We start from the raw sequence: 27,787 nt of genomic DNA on the forward strand, positions 1-27,787 counted from the left end.
TTGCCAGGAGATAGCTAGATCAGAAGTGGAGCAGCCAGGGCTTGAACCAGTGCCCATATGGGATACAGGCACTGCAGGCGGTGGCTTTATCCCCTCTGCCACAGAGCTGGCCCCTGCCATTGTGATTTTCATCAACATCCACATAGAGTTGATTCACAAAATCCATATTTCTGTCTAAACCTTTCCTCTGAGTTTTGAACCTATATATTCAACTGCCTAGTGCAGGTTTCCACTTGAACATCTACTTCAATGAAATTCAACATATGCAAATTTTCTTAACGTCTTCCAGCTTAAAATAACAAAACTAGAATATATTTTGAAGCAAAACAAGCATTTTAAATAATAAACACACAGAGGTTATATCTACATAGAACCCCAAATTAATATTATGGATCTGATTTTTACTTAATTGTCTCCAGATTTACTCTAAGCTTTTTCATAGTTGTAAAGTCACCCAGCAGTGGAGGTAGAGATTTGCCATTTGAGGGGAGCAGAAATTTCTGGGTTGTAGAATAGTTACATACTACACAAGCCTTTAGTTGGGACATCAAATTTGAGCACTACATAGTTCTTGGGTGACTTTACCTGATTATACACAGAGGGAAGACTGTCCTTTCTCATTATTGCTCTCTTGGTAGACAGCTTTAAACCAGTGCATTTCAGCTGAGATTTTTATCCATTGCCTTTTTTGGTGGTAGTGGGGCTAGCTCTGCTGCAACTCTATTGCTATTTTAGTTATGACACACCCTTGAATATTTTAATTTAAAACATAAAAATGCCTTTTGATGTATAGTTGAACTAGTCTAGACTGAAAGGCTTGTGTAGGTTCAAAGACTGGTGAGAATGATCACATAAATAATTTTACTATTCACTATTAAACATAGGAAAAAAACCAGTGAACAAATGTATTTAAAATTATGATATGAATAAAGGTGATTTCCACAAAGCCTACCTTTATGTTTAATGGTGGTCAGCAGTCTAAAACGCCTATGGAAATTAAAAGTCTTCCAGGTTAGGTGTGCCAGAATAATAGCTACCTGCTTTTTGTATCATTTAAAAATGGAATGAGGCAAGGTGGGGCAACCTTAGCTGGGCTGACAAGAGCGACCGTATGAGGAAATCGCTACTACACCATGAAACCCTATGTTCCGGTTCAGGTAGATTCAACAAACCCACACAGAGTTTTGGTGCAGCAGGCCTAGCCATGACCTTTCAAATGGAGAAAGCCTTTTCTTTAAATTTTAGAACTCAGATTTCTTGGGGTAGAGTAATATTTAATTAAATTACATAATTAAAGTAACATGTACAACTGGAAAAACAGGTTTAGAGCAAATTCATCTGACTTGTGGTAAGTGGACAGCCCAGCTTCTGGCAGCAGGAGTGCATGATCATGCTGGAGAGCCGCCTGCTTACAGGATCAGTGTGCCATGGGTAGCAGCGGATTTGACAAAGGGAACAGTGGACATCACTTAATGGAGTGAGTTAGGTCAGAGGAGGCAGGTCAAGAACACTTATTCTGTCTCTAGGTATGTAAATGATATGGATTTGTTCTGTGTTGGAGTTTGGGAGGATCTCTCCATCTGTCTGTATTTTTCTGTAATGATTTGTAATCTGCCATATCCTTACGAGGACATTCCTCAGTTTGCAATGGGTAACTTGAAGTGGATTGCTATGGCACAGATGGTTTTACATGTTCACAGGCCTCTTCCTGGGTGCTCAAGTGCTTAGGTTGCAACCTCTCTAGCAGATTGGGTAATGGGATGTGGGTGGAACTGATGTAAGCCATTTTCAGGCTTGGCCCTTTAAAACTTGTTGGGCAATCTTCCAGTCTTATCTTTACTGCTATATCTTGGAGGCCTCATGGTCCAGATGGTATAGCTATAAGATGGTGGAGGTTTACCTGAACTACAAGAATTGTCACAGGGTTGAGAAATATGCTTCTATAATATTACACCACTACAATTTCGGGGTTTGTCAGCTGTGGTAGATAGTGACTGATTGCTGTGATTCATACCATAGCTCAAATAAAATCAGAAACTGGTAAGGTTGGTTGCCCATAAGGGGAACTGAGTGATTGCAGGACAATTGGAGGATAGAAAACTTTCATGATACATTTATAACATATATATACGTGTGTGTATATATATACACATCTATGTGTGTTATATATTCATATTTTTTAATGACTGAGACACATTCTGAGAAATGTATTGTTAGGCAAATTCATCATTGTGTGAACCTCATGGAGTGTACTTACACAAACTAATATGATAAAAAGTCATTAAATGACAGAATCTTATGTGATCACACATTCATGTGGTTCATTACTGACCAGAATTGCATTCTGCATATACCAGTGTAAATACACTCAGATCAAGATATAGAACATTTTTAGTACCCACCACCTTCCTGGAGATAGCCACTGTTCTGACTCCTTTCGTGACCCATTAGCTTTGTTTGTTCTTGAACTTTTATTTATGTGGATTCATGTACTGTTTACTCTTTGTAAAAAATCATTTATTTGTTTTCATTGCATTTTTTTTAGAAAGATTTATATATTTATTTGAAAGGCAGAGTTACAGAGGTAGAAGCAGAGAGAAAGAGAGAGAGAGAAAGAGATCTTCCATCCACTGGTTCACTGCTCAAGTGGCCTCAACAGCTGGAGCTGAGGCAATCTGAAGCCAGGAGCCAGGAGCTTCTTCCGGGTCTCTCATGTGAGTACAGGAGCCCAAGGACTTTTGGGCTATCCTCTGCTGCTTTCCCAGATGCATTAGCAGGGAGCTGGATCGTAAGTGGAGCAGCTGGTGCCCATATAGGATATTGGTGCTGCAGGCTGGGGCTTTAACCCACTGATCTACAGTACCAGCCCCTTTCATTGCATTTGAAATGTAGAGAGATCAACATCTTCCATTGGCTGATTCACTCCCTAAATGCTTGCAAAGTATTTGTCAGGCCAAAGCCAGTAGCCTTAAACCCAGTTTGGGTATCCCATGTGAGTGTCAGGGACTCAAGTACTTGCCCCATCTTCTGCTTCCTCCCAGGATGCAAATTAGTAGGCAGCTGGATCAAAAGCAGAGGAGCTAGAACTTGAACCTGGCACTCTGATATAGGATACAGGGCTCCCAACTAGCAACTTAACCACTCTGCCAAATTCCTACACCTACTTTTTTTGTTTGTTTGTTTCTCTCCTTTAATTCAGCAATCTATGAGATTAATCCATGTTGTTGCATAAATCAACAGTTCAACAGTTTGTTCTTTTTAAATTGTTGTTCAATAGTATGTTGTATGAATTTAGCACATTTGTTTATTCATTTTCCTCTTAATGGACATTGGGCTTTTTACAGTTTGGGGATATTATGATAAAGATAAGAAATAAACCTGTAAAAATTCTCATATGTGTTTTGGTAGACATATGCATTCAGTGAATATTCTAAGCAGCAATTTAAGCTGCTGCACCAAATGCCCAGCCCAATAAATTAGATTTTAAAAAAATTTTAAAATATTTTGAGACCCAGGATGGATATTTGGTGCAGCAGTTGACACCAGTAGGAACACTCATATCCTGTATCAGAGTGCCTGGGTCCAAGTCCTGCCTCTACTTCCAAGTGCAGCTTCCTGCTAATGTGCATACTGAGAGGTAGCAGGTGATGGCTCAAGTACTTGAGTCCTTGATACCCATGTGGGATATGTGGATGGAATTCCTGGTTCCTGGCTTCAGCCTGGCCAGGACCTCGCTATTGAGGCCATTTGCAGAGTGAACTAATAAATGGAATGTCTGTCTGTCTCTCTCTCTCTCTCTCTCTCTCTTCATTGCTCTGCTTTTCAAATAAAGAAAAGACTGGGGAAAAGCAGGTGATTGTTATGAGAAGGTTGTTTAGGAAACCTGAGTTTGGACTCAGCCACCTTCCCTGTGCTTCCTGGCTTTGTGTGATCCTTGCTCCATGTGTGTTCCACCATCCACTGCGGAGTCTTCACCAGAGCCTACAGCATGCTGTTTAGATTTCCAGCCTCCAAAACATTGAGCCAAATAAACATCTCTTTCCTGCCTAAGAGACTTGCCTGAGGAATTTAATTGTAGTAACAGAAAGCTAGCTAATACAGTGAGTAATGACAGTTTTACTTCTTTTCCTTTCATTTTTATACCTTTTATTCAATTTTCCACCTTATTTTACTGACTAGGACCTTCAACATAATGTTCAGTAGAATCAATAGCAGTGGGCTATAGTATCTTATCCCTAATATCATGGAAAATGTATTTAATATTTCACTCTTCCCTGTGATATTAGTGAAAAGGTTTTTGTTAATACTTTTTCTCAGAATAGGGAAGTTCATTTTTATTCCCAATACAATGTAGTTTTAAGTTGTGTTTTTATTAGTCAGGTTAAGTAAATCTCTTTACAAATAGCATGTCCTACCATATTTCCATTTTAAAGGACTGCTTTTCGTATTCACTGGTAACTTTTTAATTTTTAAAAATTTTATGGGGCCAGGCGGCACTGTGGTGCGTGGGTTAACGCACTGGCCTAAAGCGCCAGCATCCCATATGGACACCGGTTCGAGACCCAGCTTCTCCACTTCCTGTCCAGCTCTCTGCCATGGCCCAAGTCCTTGGGCCCCTGCACCCACGTGGGAGACCCGGAAGAAGCTCCTGGCTCCTGGCTTCGGATCGGCGCAGCTCTGGCCATTGCGGCCAATTGTGGAGTGAACACCGGATGAAAGACCTCTCTCTCTCTCTGCCTCTCCTCCCTCTTTTCTGTGTAACACTGACTTTCAAATAAATAAATAAATCTTAAAAAAAAAAAATTTTATTTACGGGGCCGGTGCCGTGGCTCACTAGGTTAATCCTCTGCCTGCGGCGCCAGCATCCCATCTGGGCACCGGGTTCTAGTCCCGGTTGCTCCTCTTCCAGTCCAGCTCTCTGCTGTGGCCTGGGAGTGCAGTGGAGGATGGCCCAAGTGCTTGGGCCCCTGCACCCGCATGGGAGACTAGGAGGAGGCACCTGGCTCCTGGCTTCCAGATCAGCGCAGCGCTGGCCGTGGCGGCCATTTGGGAAGTGAACCAACCAATTTTTTTTTATTTGACAGGTAGAGTTACAGACAGTGAGAGAAAGAGACAGAGAGAAAGGTCTTCCTTTTTCTGCTGGTTCACCCTCCAATGGCCGCTGCGGCCGGTGCACCGCGCTGATCTGAAGCCAAGAGCCAGGTGCTTCTCCTAGTCTCTCATGCGAGTGCAGGGCCCAAGCACTTGGGACATCCTCCACTGTACTCCCTGGCCACAGCAGAGAGCTGGACTGGAAGAAGAGCAACCAGATAGAACCTGGCGCCCCCACCGGGACTGGAATCCCGTGTGCCCGCGCCGCAGGTGGAAGATTAGCCTAGTGAGCCGCAGTGCCAGCCAAAAGTTGTTAAAAATAGAATTAGAAGATAAATTTATTTCAGTGCACAAATTTTGAAATCCATGCATACAAGAAGTCTTTAAAGAATCCATGCAGAGATAGCCTTTTTTATTTTTTATTTTTTTGGCAGTGGCTAATATGCTACAGGGGTTGCCCACATCTCATATCAAAGTGCCTGGATTTGAGTCCCAGCTCTGCTTCCATTTCCAACTTTCTGCTAAGGTGCACGTTGGGGGACAGCATGTGATTGCTCAGGGAGTTGGGTCCATGCTACCCATGTAGAAGACCCAGATTAAGTTCCAGGCTCCTGGCTGTGGCCTGGCCCAGCACTGACTGCTGTGGATATTTGGGGAGTGAATCAGTGGGTGGAAGGTCTTTGTCTCTCTGTCTTTCAAATACAAGTAAATAAACCAAATAATTTTTTTAAAAAATCTATGTATACACATAAATAAATGTTTACTATGAAAAATTGTGCATGGATTTCAAATTTTTTGTGCACCAAAATAAAGGTCTCTTTTAATTCTATTTTTCATGAGCTTTTGGAAGTCTCTGCATATTAGGAAGTTATTTATGATATGAATTGTGAATATTTTTATCCCAGATTCTCCAAATAGTAAAAACTTTCTAAAGAAGTACCAATAAAATAAATTTCTTTTTTAAAAAGATTTATTTATTTGAAAGCGTTACACAGAGAGAGAAGGAGAGGCAGAGAGAGAGAGAGGTCTTCCATCTGTTGGCTTACTCCCCAGCTGGCTTCAACAGCTGGAGCTGTGCCAATCCAATGTCAGGAGCCAGGAACTTCTTCTGGGTCTCCCACATGGGTGCAGGGGCCCAAGGACTTAGAGTATCTTCCACTGCTTTTCCAGGTTGTAGCAGAGAGCTGGATCTGAAGTGGAGCAGCTGGGACTTGAACCAGCACCTATATGGGATGCTGGCACCGCAGGCAGCGGCTTTACCCGCTATGCCACAGCACCGGCCCATAAAATCAATTTCTAAAAATGATGACAGAATACAGACAAGACACAGTTTTATGAATAACTGTAAAGAGGCTCAATGTATATAATTTAAAAAGACTCTGAAATTGGACTACAATGTTAAAATCTCTATAGTTTGTTGGTAAAATCACCTTTGAAATGAATTACTAAAAGGTTGCAAATGAAAGGAAGACTGGGCCAATTTGTTTCAAAGGATGGCTTCGATGGATTCCTTCTTGGTGTATTTGCATGACACTCCCCTCTCAGACTTGCCTTAGATACTTTTATCCTTTGTTTTCATTAACTATTGCTGTGGGAAAAGCTTCCCTCACCCTACCACCAGCTCAGAAACTTAGTGTTTTAAAAACATGCTTATCTCTCTCATCTTGCTGTGGATTGATCAGGTCAGCCATGTGGGTATCTTGTGCAGTCTCTCATGAGTTTACAATCCGATGGTAGTTAAGGCTGGTAGAATCTAAACAATTTAGTGGGCTGGATGCCCAAGATGTTTGGGGAGAGTTAGACAGTTAAAATAATGTAGGTGTGGATGAACCTCAAAAAAATTATGCCAAGTGTGAGAAGCCATGTACCAAAAGGTTATGTATTAGATGATTCCATTTGTATGAAACAACCATAGAGGAGGACTAGTAGTTGCCAGGGGCTAGAGAAGGGAGAAAATGAGAAATGAAGAATTAATGCTTAATGGATGTAGGGTTTATCTGCAGAGCAATGAAAATGTCTTGGAACTAGATAGTGGTGATAATAGTACAGCACTGAGAATGTGTTAAATGTCACTAAATTTAATGTTATGTGATTTTTACTTCAGTTGTAAAAAGCAGGTGGGGATAACTAACCTTGCTTTCCATGCGACGAATTTGTGTGCCTAATTTGGACTTTCTGATGAGATGGCACTGTCAGGGTCATCAGACTTCTTTCGCAGCGGCTGCCTCTCCATCCAGCATGGGTTCCAAGAAAAGACAGCAGAACCTGCTGGTCTGCTCAAAGCTCCACTCAGAATGGGCAGACTGTCACTTCTGCCGTGTTCTGTTCAGCGGAGTGCAGTCACAGTCAGCTTATTCTCAACAAGGGGGAGGAATAGATGCTTGGTTCAGCAGTTGGGAGACAGAACCAGGGCTTGAACTCATGTACCCTAATATGGGACAAGGGTGTCTTAAACAGTGTCTTAACCATTAGGCCAAATGCCTATCTCTGGAATTGTGATCAAATCACTGCTATGATTTGAACAGGTTTTAGCTCCCCCTTCCTGTATAAATGTTTCAACTCTCAAGTCCTAAATTAATCATACAAAAGGTGGAAGAGGCTTAATGAAACTATGGTGATTGGAAAGTGAGTGAAGTGGGGAGGTCTTTGGGTTTTGGGGGCATGCCCTTGGAAGGTTCTCACACAAGAGAGTTGGTTATATAAGCCAAGTCCTTCTTGCTTCCTGGCTTACAGATTGTTTTTCTGGACACACTGCCACTGCCAGCCTCTTCCATTCTCAGATGCCGGACAAATGGAACCACCAGATCTTGGACTGTGAAACTCCAAAACTGTGAGCCAAAATAAATCTTCTTCCTTCATAAGTAACTTCTCTCAGGTATTTGTTATAGTGATGAAAGATAACACAATAACCAACAAAGTTGAAATAGGAAACAGTGCTAGACAAAGCATTTTTAGATATCCAAGACTACAAAGTATAACCCAAACTCCATTTTTGGGTATTTGCCTACCAAATAATATTACATCAATATTCATAAGGCAAAATCATAAGGAAATATAAAGAGAGATAAATAAGAATCCATTTTTATAAAATTAACCAAAATTGACACTGATGGAGACCAAAATTCTAATAGACCAATTGTCTTAGAGATAATATGGAAAATAGTTATTAAAAGGAACCCCACAGTGGCAGGCATTTAGGTTAGCTATTAAGATACTTGTGTCCCACATCAGAGTGCCTGGCTTCCATTCCTAGCTCCAGCTCCTGACTCCAACTTTCTGCTAATGTAGACCCTGGGAGGCAGTGGTGATGGCTCAAATAGTTGAGCTCCTTCCATCCATGTGAGACTCCTAAATTGAGTTCTTGACTCCTTGCTTTGGCCCAGTCCAGGCTCAGCCACTGAGAGTATTTGAAGCAGCAGATAGGATCTCTCTCTCAAGAAAAATTCCTTGTCTCACCCCCCAAAAATATCAAATTCAAATGGTTTCACATAGAAGTGTCACCAAATCTTTAAAGACCAGGTAATTCTAATGCTACTTGAATTACTCTTTCTTTTGTGGCAAATACCATTGATTCCCATACCTGACAAAAATTTATTTCAATAAATACTGAAACTCAACTTCTTTTATGAATATGATGCATAAGCTTTAAAAATTTATTTGAAAGAGAGAGGGAGAGAGAGAGAGTCTTCAAAAAGTTCCTGGAGGGGTGAGTGTTCTGGCACAGCAGGTTAAGCTACTGCTTGGGCTGCCCATATCTCATATCGGGGTACTGGTTTGAGTTCCAATTCCTCCACTTCCAATCTAGCTTCCTGATAATGTGCATCCTGGGAGGCAGCAGATGATAGCTGAAGTATTTGGGTCCCTGCCACCCACATTAGAGAGCTGGATAAAGTTTCTGGCTCCTGGCTTCATCTTGACCCAGCCCTAGCTGTTGTAGGTGTTTGGGGAGTAAACCAGTAGATGGAAGGTTGCACACTCTCTTTGTCTCTGCCTTTCAAATAAATAAAATAAATATTAAAAAAAACTTAATTGCAATGTAATCAGTCCTTGTTGCTGTTGTCATGAAATCATTGGATGTATGTGGCTCTCTCTGTTAATGAATGTTATTTTTTTAAAAATAAATAAAAATTCACAACAAATCTTAAAAGAATTAATAAACAACTGTAAAAACTATAATAATAAAAGGTTTAAGCTAATAATATATATATGGATTTCACGATTTTTACATCACAATAAACAGTTCAATTCCATTTTCCACAGAGTTTTTGAAGTCCCTTTGTAAACCTCAGTCCAAAGACAGCAATTACTTAATGGAGAAACATGAGCAGGATTCCTCCTAAAGTCAGAAACAAAGTAACAAGAGTAACCATCCTCCTCCATATTTAAAAAAATATTCTATTTATTTATTTTTACTTATTTGAGAGGCAGAGAAAGAGAGAATGCCAAAATGCTGGTTCACTTTGCAAATGCCTGCAGTGGCCCCTGGTTGGAGCTGAAGCTGGGAGCTAGGACCTCAATACAGTTGTCCAAGTGGGTATCAGGAACTCAACTACTTGTAGCTATTCTGTAGGTAGCAATATATGTAATAACAAAGAAAGGACTATGAGGGGCCAGTGCTGTGGTGTAGCAGGTAAAGCCACCACCTGCAGTGCCAGCATCCCATATGGGTGCCGGTTCAAGTCCCACCTGCTCCACTTCTGATCCAGCTCTCTGCTATGGCCTTGGAAAGCAGTAGAAGATGGCCCATGTCCTTGGGGCCCTGAACCCACAAGGGAGACTTGGAAGAAGCTCGTGGCTTCTGGCTCTTGGCTCCTGGCTTCGGATCAGCACAGCTACAGCTGTTGTGGCTTTGAGAAGTGAACCAGCGGAGAGAAGACCTCTCTCTCTCTCTCTCTCTTCCTCTCCTTCTCTCTGTGTAACTTTGATTTTCAAATAAATCTTTAAATAAAGAAGAAAAAAAAAGGAAGGACAACAAAGATGAGAAAAAAAAAGAGGTAACACGATGTCTTTTTTTTTTTTTGACAGGCAGAGTAGACAGTGAGAGAAGGAGAGAGACAGAGAGAAAGGTCTTCCTTTGCCGTTGGTTCACCCTCCAATGGCCGCTGCGGCCAGCGTGCTGCAGCCGGCGCACCGCGCTGATCCGAAGCCAGGAGCCAGGTGCTTCTCCTGGTCTCCCATGGGGTGCAGGGCCCAAGCACTTGGGCCATCCTCCACTGCACTCCCGGGCCACAGCAGAGAGCTGGCCTGGAAGAGGGGCAACCGGGACAGAATCCGGCTCCCTGACCGGGACTAGAACCCAGTGTGCCGGCGCTGCAGACAGAGGATTAGCCTAGTGAGCCATGGCGCCGGCCTATGATGTCTGTTTTAATGTGTTATATATCTGGAAAACCCAAACAAATCAGCTACTACAAATAGTAAGATAATAAAGGAAAATAACATCTTCATTTACCCTACATTATCTTCTATGCCATCAAGTGTATTTTCCTGAAATGTTACTAATTGGTTATCAAGTTTTTGAAGAATAAACAAGTCAATGTCACCTTGCAATTGTAAAAGAAGAGCAGTGAGGGGGTGGGCTAGCCTTGTAAAACATAAAAATATAAGCTTTTAAAAAGAATTACTTTTTATTTGAAAGTCAGAATTACAGAGAGAGAGCTGAGAGAGTGAAGTCTTTGATCCACTGGTTCATTCCTGGATGGCCACAACAGCTAAGGCCAGGCTGGGCCTAAGTCAGGTTCCAGGAGCTTTTTCCAGGTCTCTCATGTGGGTTTAGCAATGACCCAAACACTTGAGCCATTTTCTGCTGCTTTCCCAGGCCATTAGCAGGAAGCTGGATTGGAAGTGGAACAGCCAGGACTTGAACCAGTGCTCAAATGGGATGTCAGCATCCGTTGCAGGCAACGGCTTAACCCACTGTGCCACAACAGTGGCCCCAAAATATGAATTTTCTACAATTAAAATGATTGGCCTTGACTCATGAATAAACGAACCATTGTAAAAGAGTACAAAAAATACAGAATATACCGAATTCCAAAAATTTAGGGGATTTATGGATACCCTATAAGAGGAAATCTAGCACGTCAAATTTAAGATTTAAAACAGCACTTCAACAGTTGAAATTACAACTTACTTATTTATAAGTTTATTTATTTATTTAAGAGGCAGAGCGACAATGAGAGAGGGAGAGACAGGGCTCTTCCATCTGTTAGTTCATTCTCCAAATTCCCTCAACAGTTGGGCCTGGGCCAGGCCAAAATCAGGAGCTCAGAAATCAACCCAGTTCTCCTCTGTGGGTGGCAGGGAGCCAGCTGCTTGAATTATCACCTGCTACTTCCCAGGTGTGCCTTAGCAGGAAGCTGGAGATTCAAGCAGAGTCAATCTTGAACCCAGGCACTCCAATATGGAACACAGATGTCCCAAGAAACAGCTTAACTGCTTTGCCAAATGCCCACCCTCCCCTTTTTTAAACGTTTATTTTTATTGTTAGTATTTGGAAGACAGAGATTGCTGTAAAATGTCTTATTTGGAAGAATTATAGATTCATAGGACATTGCAGAAGTAGTAGAAATTTCTCATGTTTGCAAGTATTTTCTCCCAGTGGTTATTTGTGTACAGTCTGGACCATTTTATCACATGCACAAGTACCACTACTACAATCAATGCAGGACTGTACTATCATGTGAGGATGTTCCTTGTGCTAAGTCTTTTTTTTTTTTTTTTTTTTTTGACAGGCAGAGTGGACAGTAGAGGGAGACAGAGAGAAAGGTCTTCCTTTTTGCCGTTGGTTCACCCTCCAATGGCCGCTGCGGTAGGCGCGCTGTGGCCGGCGCACCGCGCTGTTCCGATGGCAGGAGCCAGGTGCTTCTTCTGGTCTCCCATGGGGTGCAGGGCCCAAGCACTTGGGCCATCCTCCACTGCCTTCCCGGGCCATAGCAGAGAGCTGGCCTGGAAGAGGGGCAACCGGGACAGGATCGGTGCCCCGACCGGGACTAGAACCCAGTGTGCCGGCACTGCAAGGCAGAGGATTAGCCTGCTAAGCCACGGCGCCGGCTAAGTCTTTTTTTTTTTTTTTTTTTTTTTAAGATTTACTTGTTTATTTGAAAGTCAGAGATACACAAAGAGAGGAGAGGCAGATGGTTCTCTCCGATGGTTCACTCTCCAATTGGCCGCAATGGCCGGAGCTTGGCCGATCCGAAGCCAGGAGCCAGGAGCTTCTTCCAGGTCTCCCATGTGGGTGCAGGGGCCCAAGGACTTGAGCCATCTTCTACTGCTTTCCCAGGCCATATCAGAGAGTTGGATCAGAAGTAGAGCAGCTGGGTCTCAAACCAGTGCCCATATGGGATGCTGGTGCTTCAGGTCAGGACATTAACCCACTGTGCCACACACCAGCTCCTGTGTGCTAAGTCTTTGTCATCATTCCGTCAGCCCTGGGCCATCCCTAATCCTGGCAACCCCTACTGTGGTCTCCATCTTTTTTGTTTTTCAAGACTGTTACATAAATGGAATCATTAAAGATGTAATCCTTAAAATATGCTTTTTAAGCTCAGAATATGCCCTTGAGACCTATCCAAGTTGTTGTACAAATCAGTAGTTGATTCCTTTTTATTGCTGAGTGATATGGATGTATTACTGAGTGGTATGGATGGACCAGAGTTTGTTTAATCACTCACCTATTGAAGGACATTTTGGTTGTTTATAGATTTTTTGTTACCTTTTTTGGTTTGTTTATAGTTTTTTTAATTAAAAGATTATCTGTTGGGGCCGGCGCTCTGGTGCAGCAGGTTAACACCCTGGCCTTTAGCGTCGGCATCCCATATGGGCACCAATTCTAGTCCCAGCTGCTCCATTTCTGATCTAGCTCTCTGCTATGGCCTGGGAAAGCAGTAGAAGATGGCCCAAGTTCTTGGGACCCTGCACCCATGTGGAGACCAGATGAAGCTCCTGGCTCCTGGCTTCAGATGGGCGCAGCTCCAGCTATTGCAGCCAATTGGGGAGTGAACCATCGGATGAAAGACCTCTCTCTCTCTCTCTGCCTCTCCTCTCACTGTGTAGCTCTGACTTGCAAATAAAAATAAATAAATCTTTAAAAATATTATCTGTTTATTGAAAGGCAGAGTTACAGAGATGCAGAGGTGGAGAGAGAGAGGTCTTCCATCCACTGGTTAATTCTCCCTGATGGCCACAACAGCCAGATCTGCACAAGGAGCTTCTTCCGGGTCTCCCACACAGGTACAGAGGCCCAAGGACTTGGGCCATCTTCTGCTGCTTTCCCAGGCCATAGCAGAGAGCTAAATTGGAAGTGGAGCAGCTGGGACTTGAACTGGCACCCATATGGGATGCTGGCACTGCAGGTGGCAGCTTTACATGCTATGCCACAGCACCAGCCCCTGTTTATAGTTTTTTTTTTTAATATTTTATTTATTTGTTTGAGAGGTAGAGTTACAGATAGAGAGAGAGAGAGAGAGAGAGAGAGAGACAGAGAGAAAGGTCTTCCTTCCGTTGGTTCACTCCCCAAATGGCCGCAATGGCTGGAGCTACGCTGATCCAAAGTCAGGATCCAGGTGCCTCTTCCCAGTCTCCCACACAGGTGCAGGGGCCCAAGGACTTGGACCATCTTCCACTGCTTTCCCAGGCCATAGCAGAGAGCTGAATTGGAAGAGGAGCAGCCGGGAATAGAACCGGTGCCCACATGGGATGCCAGTGCCACAGGCGGAGGAGTAACCTACTGCGCCACACAGCTGTCCCCTTATAGTTTTTTAAAAAGTACTTTATTTGAGAGACAAATAGGTAAAGAGAGAGTTAGAGAAAGGACAGAGAAATAGAGACACAGACAGAGTGCCCACCTACTGGTTCACTCCCCAAATGCCCAGGATCCGGGAACTCTATCCAGGTCTCCCACAATTTCATAAATTTACCAAAAATTATGTAATCTCACTGCAATTATAGCTCAGTGACTCTGTTTAAGGAAAGAAAGTAATAGGGTAAGCTTGAAACTTGACAAAATTGTGATGATCAGTGAATTTGAGAACACTGAAAAGGTAGATATTTGGCCTACTTGTTGAGATGCACATACTGTATTGGAGTGCCTGTGTTGGCTATTCAGATCAGCTCCTGATTCCAGCTTCCTGCTGGTGTTGCTCTCTGGGAAGCTGCAGTGATCGCCTAATAGTTCGGTTCCTATCACCCATGTGGGAGATCTAGATTGAGTTCCCAGCGCCCGGCTCCTGGCTTCAGTCTGACCCAGTCCCTGCATTTAGGGAGTGAACAAGAAAGTGAGAGCTCTCTCTATTTCTCTCCTTGTCAAGTGAATAAATTTTAAAAATAAAAAAAAATTGTGACAATTGTGTATTATCAGAAAAACTATGCATGGATTTCAATTTTTTGCAACAAAATAGACATGTGCTCTTTTTTAAAAATAAACATTTTCTTTTTTTTTTTTTTTTGAGAGTGAGTCCTAGCTGGCTTCACTCTTTTTTTTTTTTTTTTTTTTTTTTTACAGGCAGAGTGGATAGTGAGAGAGAGAGAGACAGAGAGAAAGGTCTTCCTTTTTGCCATTGGTTCACCCTCCAATGGCCGTTGCGGCCGGTGCATCTCGCTGATTCGAAGCCAGGAGCCAGGTGCTTCTCCTGGTCTGCAATGCGGTGCAGGGCCCAAACACTTGGGCCATCCTCCACTGCCTTCCTGGGCCATAGCAGAGAGCTGGCCTGGAAGAGGGGCAACCGGGATAGAATCCAGCACCCCAACCGGGACTAGAACCCGGTGTGCCGGCGCTGCAAGGCGGAGGATTAGCCTGTTAAGCCATGGCGCCGGCCGAAAATAAACATTTTCATTCTGTTTTCCATGAACTTTTGAAATTCCTTCATACATACTCATGACTTTTTCTTCTCCAATTTTAGAAGTTCTTGCAGGGATATTAACTTATGTTTATAAGATAACATTCACATTCTGGGGCATCTATCCTAGGAAATGGAAGCTCAAGTCTACACAAAAATCTAAACACAAATTGGGGCCAGCACTGTGGCATAGTAGGTAAAGCCGCCATCTGCAGTGCCGGCATCCCATATGGGCACTGGTTCAAGTATTGGCTGCTCCACTTCCAATCTAGCTCTTTGCTATGGCCTGGAAAAGCAGTGGAAGATGGCCAAAGTCCTGGAGCCCCTGCACCCATGTGGGAGACCTGGGAGAATCTCCTGGCTCCTGGCTTTGGATTGACCCAGCACTGGCTACTGCAGCCATTTGGGGAGTAAACCAGCAGATGGAAGACCTCTCTCTCTCTATCTCGGCCTCTGCATCTCTGTAACTCTGCCTTTCAAATAAATTAATTAATTAAAAGAAACAAGTAGCTGCACCAGATTACATTTTCACTAGCAAAGTGTGAGGGCTCTATCTTTCCACGTTCTTTCCAGCATTGTTTTCTTTCTTTCTTTTTATTTTATTCCTACTAGTGGGTGAGAAATACCATTGTGAGTTTCAGTTGCATTTCCCCAAGGGCTAATGATGTTAGGAAGCTTTCGGTGTATTTACTCCAGCCTTTCACATGTCGTCTTTGGTGGTAAAATGTCTATTAAAATATTTTTCCCATTAAAAAAGTTTTTACTTATTATTAAATTCTTATTTATTTGAAAAGTAGAGAAAGACAGAGAATGATCTGCTGGTTCACTCTCCAAATGCCTGCAATAGCTGAAACTGGGCCAGACTGAAGCCAGGAGTCCAGAACTCAGTCTGGGGCTCCCAGTTGGGTGGCAGGGACCCATGTACTTGAGCCATCATTTGGTTCTTGCCAGGTTACACCTTGCAAGATGCTAGAATCAATGTTAAACCTTTTTACTGTAATTTAAAATATGTTATCTCAAAAACTAAAAATAGAAAAAAAGGAAGAAGGAAGGAGAATCAGAGGAAGAAAAGGAGAGGGAGGGAGAGAGGGGAGCAGGGAATATCATTATGTTCTTAGAATTATATCTAAAAATCACATTGAATCTTGTTAAAAACTAATTAGGAATTAAAATTTAAAAAATAATAAAATATAAAAGCCTGTTTCCCTCCACCAAGAATACTATGGACACGTATTATTTGTTCAGTAAATAATTATTGAATGTAAGAATGAGTGGCTGAATACATGAAAAAAGAAAAAAAAAAAAAGATGCTAGAATCAGGAGCAAATCCAGGGCTCAGACCCAGGCACACTTTAGATAGATTGCAAGTGTTCCAAGCAGCCTCTTAATCATTACCAAACCCTGTCCTCTCCCATTTTTAATTGGCTTGTTTTGAGTTTTCTTCAGTTTTAATACTTTCTTTCTGGAATTTCTAATTGGTACATTTCATATCTGTCTACTCCTTATTATTTTGTCTGGTTTTAACTTTCTTGCTGTTTTTCATAAATGTGGCTTCATATATATCTTTGAAGATCTTCAACATGATTATATTTTCTTTCCTGTTCTGATTTTTTCCTTCAGAAAATCTCAGACATGGATAAAAGTGGAGAGAAACTGTGGTGAACTCTCATGAACTCACTCACCTTAATTGTCTCCCCTCTCTCATGTCTGATTCTCTAATAAACCTAATCCTAGGCTAGTCAGAACACCCCTGTTGAAACTCTTCCCATGTATTACAGGTTTCACCATGTAGATGTTACAGCTGGAACACCAGCACTTGCTCATGTCATGTACCACCTGACTTCTTTCTGAGCAAGCGTAGAGTATTCCGAAATCTGTGCTGTTTTACTCTGCCATTGGGTCTGAGACTCGCTGTTCCAGTAGAACAGGAAGGGATGTTGCACAAGGGATTATGTGTACAGAAGAAGCCTCCTTGCGAAGCTCCTGTCTTGATGTGGTGAGAAAGTTAATGGCTCTAAACCTCCTAGGTTTCTGTAGGAAGAGATTATGAGGGGGTTTATTGCTGCACTTTTGCTTTGGATTCTACATCATCCTCCCTCTCATTTCCTTGTGTTTGGCTGCACTCACCTCCTTTCCTTACTGTGATGTGGGTCTCCTCAGCTTCCTTCCCTTCATGAAAACTCAGCACGATAGTTATTGTAGGGGTGGTGTTAAGACTCACAATGTCCCTTTAATGTCAGTATTTCAGGTCTCAACACAAGGAAAATTTATGCTTCTTTTGAGACATATTACCTGACTGACACTGTGAATCTTGTACCTGGTTGTGTTTCTTTGTTGTCTTTGGCTTAAAGAAGTCTAAAATTAAATTTTGGCTCCTGTCTAAAATTTTCCAGGATTCTGTGATATATACTATACTTTTGCATTCTACTGACATCTGGCTGAATGTTGTTGCCACCCTAATCTGTTTTTTCCTGAAGTCTTAATTCTTTTAGATTTTTGCCCTAATGATTTTATATGCTCATATAAGCGGCTGCAGATATTGTTAGAGAACAGAGCTAGGAATGTTTGCATAAATAAGCAAATATAACAAAATATGATTCCTTTTATGTGGCATTTATGGTAAGAATTGGCAAGTGTTCTACATTTTTATATTCAGGCATAGTTTTAAATCTTTATGTTGCACCTCTAATCTCATTTTCTCATTATTGAAATTTAGGTTTTTATTTTACACACTGAAAGTGAGTCAGTAGAAAGCATCCTTGCTCTCAAAATGAAAATATTTTTTAATGTGAAATGTCTTAACACCTAATATTGAGCTTGGGCAAGTAATTTAACCTTACTCAGCTAAAGTTTACTTATATACAGCAGGAATAAGGGCTGTTTCATTGACTGATCAGCTCAAGAAGACTGTACCTCTTTGATGAAAAGACATGGTGGATTATCATTGTTCACTCACTTCTTGTGGCATGTCAGACAAGTTAACAGGCCTCTTTGGGGCTTGCTTTGCTCCTATGGAAACTAGGATGATTGAATTAGGTGATCCCTAAGACACTTTACAATTCTTTTTTTTTTTCTTTTATTTTTTTTAATGTTTTTTTAAAATTTTATTTAATGAATATAAATTTCCAGTGTACAGCTTATAGATTACAATGGCTTCCCTCTCCCATAACTTCCCTCCCACCCGCAACCCTCCGCTCTCCCGCTCCCTCTCCCCTTCCATTTGCATCAAGATTCATTTTCAATTCTCTTTATATACAGAAGATCAATTTAGTATAAAGATTTCAACAGTTTGCCCCCACATAGAAACACAAAGTGAAACATACTGTTGGAGTACTAGTTATAGCATTAAATCAAAATGTACAGCACATTAAGGACAGAGATCCCACATGAGGAGCAAGTGCACAGTGGCTCCTGTTGTTGACCCACCAAATTGACACTCTAGTTTATGGCGCCAGTAACCACCATAGGCTGTCGTCATGAGTTGCCAAGGCTATGGAAGCCTTCCAAGTTTGCCGACTCTGATCATATTTAGACAAGGTCATAAAAGACAGAGTGAGGATAGTAACCAATGATCCTAAGAGTGGCATTTACCAGGTTTGAACAATTATACAGCATTAAGTGGGGAAGAGGACCATCAGTACACACAGGTTGGGAGTAGAGCCATTGGTGGTAGAGGATATGATTACGAAGGAATGAGGCCCAAGTGTGCTAGACAGGGTCTAGAACAAAGGACAGAGTCATTATTAGAGGAGCTAAGAAAGGTGCTGTCTAAGCTACAATTAAGTTTTCTGATTGAGAGGCAAATAGAACCTGATAGAAGGGGCTTGATAATAATCTGGTGGGCTTTAGGCCTTGTAAATTCAGAGGCCCAAACCTATCTATCTCTTCACATGGGGTATATCCTAAGGGAGGTGTGAACCTCCTAGGGGAAGGCACTCTGTTGACTTTCATTACTTGGCTGGCCTGGGAGGAGAGCTGGCCAGGTAAAGGCAGGGGGCATCTCTAACAAGAAATTTACAGTTCTGCCTGCAATGTTGCTGACCCTACTTGACCATCCCCTCAGCTGCAGTGGTCACTTTGGAAGTTGGGCTGAGTGAAGGGCTTTTCAGCTTAGAGCCAATAAGATCTGTGGCTCTGACCTGGGCATCCTTCGACTCCAGGGCAGGTCCATTTCCAGTGATCCAACTCTTGGCAGAGCTGCCAGGGCTCTTCACAAGCTGACTTCTGCTGAAGCCCAGGCTTACCACATTGAAAGCCACTGCAGTGGACTGGCCTGTTGGGTCTCCTTGAGGGCAGATCACTGTACAGATCAGCCATTAATAGGCCTGCCACCCATTGCTTCTGATGCCGAGCTTTCTTTTCCTCCTGGTTTGTGTTAAAGCAGACCAGAGGATGCAAGTCAAGGGAGTGCCCAAGTCCCATCTCTAATCTTCGGTGGCCTGAACTACAAGTCTATAGTCACAGGCATGTTCTGTAGTAGTTTTTCTAAGGTAGACAATGCCCATGAGGAAAATTATATTCTCACTTTAAAACTTTCTTTCCCTTTGGTCTGAAAGGGAGGTTTTTTCTACTTACTGTATACTTCGCTGATGGCGAAGTGAATCTAGCTATGAGATTATTATTTGAGTTCTTATTTTGGCTATGTTATTGCAGAAAATGTTAGCCATCTCTTTTATAAGGTCTAAAGATTAAATTGTGCGTCCTACAGAATCCTTCATAATAGAATTAGTTTCCTACCTTGAAGAGAATAGAGAAATGAAAGAAGAAGTTGGGCTTAGAATAGAGAAATGAGGGAGCAAGTCCTAGATCGCTTGCTGACAATAGCAATATCACATGAATACTTAGCAAGCCGTTTCAACCATTAGATAACAACTTAAGAAAACATTTACCAGAAGGTCCAATGCCTTCTATAACTTTTAAGAATCATGTATTTGAAAACACCTCTTAAATATCTAACATGGTGTAGTTTGTTTAGCCAGTAAACTTAAGCACAACCATATAAAATGTTTTTAGTTTCTTTCTACCAACAAGTCTAAAACATATTATACACAGATTCAGGTCACACAAATTAAAATGTATCTTTGATTGATTTTAGCAGCTTAAATTTATGGACAATCTTATCTATAAGCCATTTAAAATAAAACTCTTAATAAAATTTCCCCATGTGGACATACAATATGTACACACATATAATATAGCATAATAGACCAATATATCAATTTTAATAATAGCTTTTAAAATCTTTAACTCTTTTTGTAGATTGCCAATTGATTTGAATTGCTTTTTGTTTTTAGTAACCTCAGTTAACCATACTTTCTCTCAGTTGGTACTGTTAATACATTATTGGCTTCATCTGTTTACAGAGCCATCCCAAAGTACTGAATACAATAAAAGTGGCTGGAAAAAGTCCATAGGAACCTATAGGAGGACAGCTAAACACAGAACCAACAACGCTTTAGTTTTATGAGCAGCAGATCATATATAACTGTGGATGACAAAAGACTTTAAGTCGCCATGTTTAAAATTATAAACTCATCAACCAAGAAGAGGCACTTGCTTACTTCACAGTATTTTTGAAAGCACCTGTAGGATTTTACAAGTATTTAACCCTTTAGGCCTCTGGGGCTTTCTCATTAAGATAACTATCATGTCTAGAAACACAAGATCATTAGACTTTTTAATTCTCAAACATTTGTATTAATAGCATTTTCCATTATAGAAACTTAAAGTTTGGTACCACATCACATCTTGACAGTACTTCTAATATAATCCAAATAGCCTGATTAGTTGGTGTCTCTATAAGATGAGAGACATAGGTCCTTCGATTTTTTCAGTTGGGCCCAAACTGGAAAAACCAAAGTCCAAGATTTACTGGAAATTTTAGAGACCAGATTGTTTGAAACTTTGATTTTTTGAATGCCTGTCAAGAATGCCAAGAAGGCTCAAAATCCAAAATATGTGGTTGAAATAAGATTCCTTAAAATCATGACATAACATAGTCCAAATTTGATCATTGTTACAAGGTGATTATTCAAATCTTTGAAAATAAGCACATATTTAAACAACCCATAGCTCTTAATAAAAATTCAGCTGTTTTTGAACAATTAGAATTTAACAGACATCAAGAGAACATAATAGATTACTTTAACACATTGCTTTAACAGAGTTTAATTCTACGTCAAAGAGAAATTGAGCTTCCTGTGATCTTTTGCTGTGAGGTTTCCTTCCTTTACCTTCTTTCATATTGGTGACCATGTTTCTGTGTTTCTGTGTGTAACACATCTTTAAGCATCTTTTGCAGGGCAGGATGAGTGGCAACAAATTCTTTCAGTTTCAGTTTGCTATGAAAAGTCTTAATTTCACCTTCATTCACAAATGAGAGCTTTGCAGGATATAGTATTCTGGGCTGGCAGTTTTTCTCTCTTAGTACCTGGGCTATGTCTCGCCATTCCCTTCTAGCTTGTAGGGTTTCTGCTGAGAAGTCTGCTGTGAGTCTAATTGGAGATCCTTTGAGAGTAATCTGAGGTTTCTCTCTTGCACCTTTTAGGATCTTTTCTTTATGTTTCACTGTGGTGAGTTTGATTACAACATGTCATGGTGAGGATCTCTTTTGGTCATGTTTATTAGGGGTTCTATAAGCTTCCTGTACTAAGATGCCTCTGTCCTTCTCCAAACCTAGGAAATTTTCTGCTAGTATCTCACTGAAAATGCCTTCTAATCCTTTGTCCCTCTCCATCCCTTCAGGAACTCCTAGAACCCGAATGTTCGGTTTTTTAATAGTATCCTGTAGATTCCCGACAATATTTTTTAGATTTCTAATTTCTTCTTCTTTTCTTTGGTTTGCCTGTTTCCTTTCCAGTTCTCTGTCTTCTAAGTCTGATATTCTCTCTTCTGCTTCGCCCATTCTGTTTTTAAGGCTCTCTAATGTGTTTGTCATTTGATCTATTGAATTCTTCATTTCATTATGATTTCTCGGCACTATCACCGTTTCTTGTTCTACTAGTTGTTTCATTTCATTTTGATTCCTCCTTAATATTTCATTTTCACGAGAGGGATTTTCTATCTTGTCCATTAAGGATTTCTGTAGTTCAAGAATTTGTTTTTGAGAACTTCTTAATGTTCTTATCAATTTTTTGAGATCTGCTTCTTGCATTTCTTCGATCTCATCATCTTCATAATCTTGAATTGGGGTGTCTTTTTCGTTTGGGGCGTCATAGTGTCTTCCTTGTTCTTGTTACCTCGGTTTTTGCGTTTGTTGTTTGGCATGTTGGAGATATTTGGTTTCTTCACTGTGGTGTTTTTTCTTGTTACACTATGGCTCTCTATATTAAGTGGACCGTCTGCTTTTGGTGGAGCCTTAGAGGCTTGAGATGAGTGTGGACTGAGAGCTGTGTTTGGTTCCTCAGGGTTGAGGGTGTGTCAAAGATGACACTCCCAGGTTAGGTGTGGTAAATCTCTTTCTTTCTTTCTTTTTTTGATTCAAAAGGGAAGTAATTCCGCACAGCTGAACGTAATTGGAGGTAGTTAGCAGGCAAATAATATACCCACAGGAGCCAGAGATTGGAAGCTCTTTCCCAAGGACCACACAGGGAATCTGTGCTGCCCTCAGTGTGGGCTCCAATTCTCCTGCAGTCTCCCACTGGGTTGCCAAGTTAGATGCTAATCTCCTGTTATTTCTCCCCTCCCCCCAGAGTCAGGTTTTTCTGCCAAGCTCAGGGCCGGTGCAGACCTGAGGTCGCCCTGCTTATGACGTATGTCCAAAATGGCGCCTGCTCTTTGTCTTGCTCGCCTTTGAGGGGTGAGTGGAGGGAGAGAAACTCGTGTCCGTATCGGTCACTTTTTTTTTTTTCCTCTCTCTCTTCTAGTTAGCCTGGTGAACTTTTCCCCACGGAGTTTCAAGCCTTGTTCCCTCTAGTCTCCTCTTTCCACTTGCCTGCTGGTGTCTCGGGCTATTGAGGTTCGGCTCACCTCGCGTTCCAGTGCTGGTGCGTTGAGTCCACCGCTGGTGTCCTGAACTTGGGCTCCCACGCTCTCCAGGCAGGTCCACTGTGAATCACTAGTTCCAGAAGAGTTTCCTCTGCTGTTTCTTCCCCTACTCTTCCTTGACCCTGCGGTATCTCCACTTTTATTAACCTGTCTCGACCCCCGGACTAATAGTGTGCTCCCTTCCTATTCCGCCATCTTGCCACTCTCCGACTTTTTTTTTCTTTTAAAGAATTATTTATTTATTTGAAGGTCAGAGTTACAGAGAGGAGAGGCAGAGGCAGAGAGACAGAACTCTTTCATCTGCTGGTTCACCCCCAAAGTGGCCACAACAGTCAGGGCTGTGCCAGGCCAAAGCCAGGAGCTAGGAATTTCCTGTGTCTCCACGTGGGTGCAGGGGCCCAAGCACTGGGGCCATCTTCCACTGCTTTCCCAGGCGCATTAGCAGAGAGCTGGATTGGAAGTGGAGCAGCCAGGACTTGAACCAGTACCCATATGGGATGCTGGCACTAGAGGTGGCGGCTTAACCTGCTATGCCAGTGTCGGCCCTACTTTATAACTCTTAATAAACATTCATATAAAGATGAGTAAACAAAGGACTTACATGAGAAACAAAAGAGTAAGTGGATTCATTGAATCCAGTATGACCAATTTGTAATGTAATCTATACCTGTTATATTTGCCTTTCATGTAGGTTATAAATGTAATTTTGTTTACGTGGAGAAGGAAAACAGGGTCTAATAGCAGAAGTCAGAGGAAATTCAGGAACTATGCCTTTCATTGTTCGTAGACTTCAGTCTTTCACTATTTATTAAGCATGATGTTAACTATAGATTATTGTTTTACTGCTTGAAAGGGAAACTTTATTGAGGCCCCAGGGCCTCAGGGGTTAAGCAGCAGGCTGCCCTCTCGGCTGGCCTTCTTGCGTTGTTGTGTGTGATCGACTTTGGCTGCACTAGGCTTCAGGTGAACTTCGCACCTGCAGCAGATCATCTTGTCGCAGTTGCATTTCTGGGATGAGCTGATGGAAGGTAGGTTCCAGGATGCCACCTCACAAGTGAAGCACCAAGTACAGGTAGACTATTTCTGGAACCATGGCTTGAGAGAATGAGGCCATCTTTCAGCTGTTTGCTGGTGTTTATCGTACACTGCTAGTCAGCGGGGGATGTCCTCCTTATTTGGATTTTTGCTTTGACATCTGGATGGAGTCAGTAGGCTTGACCTGCAGGGTGATGGTCTTGCCCATCAGGGTCTTCACAAAAGTCTGCATCTCTGAGTGTGGTGGGCCTGAAGAAAGATCTTCAATTCCAGCTGCAGATGCCTTTTTGTTTTTCAGATTAAGTTTTATTGTATTCTTAGTTTGCTGTGACCTATCATGAGTGGCTTTGAGTTTTTTCAAATGATTTCTTTCTGAATCTATTGAACTAATCATATAATTTTTCTTAGCATGATAATATGGTGAATTACATGAATTGATTTTTATTATTAAATCAGCCATATGTTCTTGTGATAAAACATACTTGCATATGATGTGTCATCCATTTTTGTGTGCTGCTGGATTTGGTTTAATGTCTCTGTCTCATTTTGTTTTTAGGGTAATGCTGGCCATAGGAGTTGAGACATAGTCACTTTTCTTCTATTCCTAGAAGAATTTGTGTTAAGTTGGTATTACTTCTTCCTTAAATATTTTATAAAATAAAATATTCTCTAGTGCAAGTTTCTGGGCCACAAGCTTTAAAACAATGAATTTGAGGTAGGTATTTGACCCAGCAGTTAAGACATTGCTTGTATGCCTGTATCCCATATTGGAGTGCCTGGGTTCAATTCCCCATTCCACTTCTGATCCAGCTGCCTGCTAATGTATACCCTGGGAGGCATCAGGTGATGGCTCAAGTACTTTGGTCCCTGCTACCCATATGGGAGGCACAGATGGAGTTCTTGGTTCCTGGCCTGTTGTTTTTGTTTTCTATTTCATTGATTTTTATTCTTATATTTTTCCTACCTGAAATATTCCAGCTTTATTTTTACTTTCCAAAACATCACACAGCACATAAACAGAAACACAGCACAGACTTCTATGGCAGCGGATGGTTGACATCAGTTTATTTATTTACTTATTTCAAAGATTTATTTATTTATTTGAAAGGCAGAGCTATGGGAGAGGAGAGATAGAGAAAGAGAGAGGGAGAGAGAGAGAGAGATCTCAATCTTCCATCCTCTGGTTCATTTCCCAAATGGACACAATGGCCAGAGCCGGGCTGATCTGAAGCCAGATGCTTTCGCTGGTTCTCCCACGTGGGTATAGGGGCCCAAGCACATGGGCCATCTTCTGCTGCTTTCCAAGACACATTATCAGGGAGCTGGATTAAAAAGTGGAGCATCCAGGACTTGAACCAGTGCCCATATGGGATGCCAGCGATGTAGGCAGTGGCTTTATTCACTACACTACAGCGTCAGCCAGTTGAAATCAATTTAGCTACTCAAGAAAAGGTTATCAACAGAGCTGATACCTCACAATCCTACCTTCTCTGTAACTTCTTTTATTTGTTTTTTATTTATTTATTTATTATTATTATTTTTTTTACAGGCAGAGTGGATAGTGAGAGAGAGAGACAGAGAGAAAGGTCTTCCTTTTTGCCGTTGGTTCACGCTCCAATGGCCACTGCGGCCGGCGCATCGCGCTGATCCGAAGCCAGGAGCCAGGTGCTTCTCCTGGTCTCCCATGCCGGTGCAGGGCCCAAGCACTTGGGCCATCCTACACTGCCTTCCTGGGCCATAGCAGAGAGCTGGCCTGGAAGAGGGGCAACCGGGATAGAATCCGGCGCCCCAACTGGGACTAGAACCCGGTGTGCCAGTGCCGCAAGGTGGAGGATTAGCCTAGTGAGCCGCGGCACCGGCTTTTATTTTCATTTTATTTGAGAGGTAGAATTACAAACCAAGAGAGCAAGAGACTGAGAGAAAGATCTTCAATCCACTGAATCACTCCCTAAATGGCTGCAACAGCTGAGCTGGGCTAATCCAAAGTCAGTAGCCAGGAGCTTCTTCTGGGTCTCCCACATGGATGTAGGGGCCCAAGCACTTGAACCATCTTCCACTGCCTTTCTAGGCCATTAGCAAGGAGCTGGAGTGGAAGGAGAACAGCCAGAACACAAACCGGTATCCAAATGGATCGCCTATGCTGCAGGTAGAGGCTTAGCCTACTACCCTACAGTGCTGGCCTCTCTGTAACTTCTGTAAGAAGTTAACTTGATTGTTTTTGTGGCATCCTCTCTGACTCCAATCACTCTTCTCTGTTAGTTCATGTACACATTCCAGTGTATGTTTCTAAAAAATACATTATTAGGATGCTGACGTTCTGGTGTTAGCAGGTAATGCCACCGCCTGTGGTGACAGCATCCCATATGGGCACTGGTATGATTACTAGTTGCTTTACTTCTGATCAAGCTCCATGCTAATGACCTGGGAAAAGCAGCAGAAGATGGCCCAAATGCACCCACATGGGAAACCTGGATGATGCCCCTGGCTACTGGCTTTGGCCTGCCCCAGCCCTGGCCATTGTGGCCATCTGGGAAGTGAAGCAGCAGATGGAAGATCTCTCTCTCTCTCTCTAACTCTGGCTGGCATCCTATATGGGTGCCAGTTTAAGTCCTGGCTGCTCCACTTCCAATCTAGCTCCCTGCTAATGTGCCTGGAAAAGCAGTGGAAGACAACCCAAGTTGAGCCCTTGCACTCATGTGGGAGACCCGAAAGAAGCTCCTGTCTCCTGGCTTCAGCCTGGCCCAGCCCTGGCTGTTATAGCTTTTTGGGAAGTGAACCAATGGATGGAAGATACATCTCTCTCTTCCCCTCTCTCTTTTTCTTTCTCTCTCTCTCTTTCCCTTCCTCCCTCCCTCGTTCTCTCTATAACTCTGCCTTTTAAATAAATAAATAAACAACCCACTTAAGAGATGGGCCAAAGACCTCAATAGACATTTTTCGAAAGAGGAAATCCAAATGGCCAACAGACACATGAAAAAATGTTCAAGATCACTAGCAATCAGAGAAATGCAAATTAAAACCACAATGAGGTTCCATCTCACCCCAGTGAGAATGGCTCACATTCAGAAATCTACCAACAACAGATGCTGGAGAGGATGTGGGGAAAAAGGGACACTAACCCACTGTTGGTGGGAATGCAAACTGGTTAAGCCACTATGGAAGTCTGTCTGGAGATTCCTCAGAAACCTGAACATAACCCTACCATACAACCCAGCCATCCCACTCCTTGGAATTTACCCAAAGGAACTTAACTTGGCTAATAAAAAAGCCATCTGCACATTAATGTTTATTGCAGCTCAATTCACAATAGCTAAGACCTGGAACCAACCCAAATGCCCATCAACAGTAGACTGGATAAATAAATAAATAAATAAATATTTTTTAAAATTTATTTTTAAAACATTAAAAAATACGGGGTTGGCGCCGTGGCTCACTTGGTTAATCCTCCCGGGTTCTAGTCCCGGTTGCTGCTCTTCTAGTCCAGCTCTTTGCTGTGGCCTGGGAGGGCAGTGGAGGATGGCCCAAGTGCTTGGGCCCCTGCACCCACATGGGAGACCAGGAAGAAGCACCTGGCTCCTGGCTTTGGATTAATGCAACGCACCAGATGCAGCGTGCCGGCCATAGCGGCCATTTGGGGAGTGAACCAACGGAAGAAAGACCTTTTTCTCTGTCTCTCTCACTGTCTGTAACTCTATCAAATAAATTTTTAAAAAATTAAAAAATAAAAAACTAAATATATACACTATCATGCAGTGCATCATCACTCATTCTATGCAGTATGTAATTAATTATTGGAGGAGACATCATCATCCACAAGGGTTTTTTCTTTCTTGTTTCTCTTT

The 27,787-nt window shown here is 42.1% G+C and overlaps 1 protein-coding gene across 7 annotated transcripts in view; it reads left to right on the forward strand.

Annotated features, from left to right (window-relative positions):
- The window catches only part of RNF111 (ring finger protein 111), a 142,857-nt gene that overhangs the window by 13,873 nt on the left and 101,197 nt on the right, over nucleotides 1-27,787 (forward strand). For 6 of the 7 annotated variants that reach the window (XM_062206020.1, XM_062206021.1, XM_062206024.1 and 3 more), the window contains exon 2: nucleotides 7,825-7,921. The exons of the other annotated variant lie outside the window; for it this stretch is intronic. In XM_062206020.1, the coding sequence (XP_062062004.1) occupies nucleotides 7,872-7,921 (50 nt within the window). In that variant the 5' untranslated portion in view covers nucleotides 7,825-7,871. The remainder of the gene's footprint in view (nucleotides 1-7,824; nucleotides 7,922-27,787) is intronic. 7 annotated transcript variants of the gene reach the window in all.

This window comes from Lepus europaeus, chromosome 11, assembly GCF_033115175.1.
Source record: "Lepus europaeus isolate LE1 chromosome 11, mLepTim1.pri, whole genome shotgun sequence".
NCBI classification, from domain to species: Eukaryota; Metazoa; Chordata; class Mammalia; order Lagomorpha; family Leporidae; genus Lepus; species Lepus europaeus.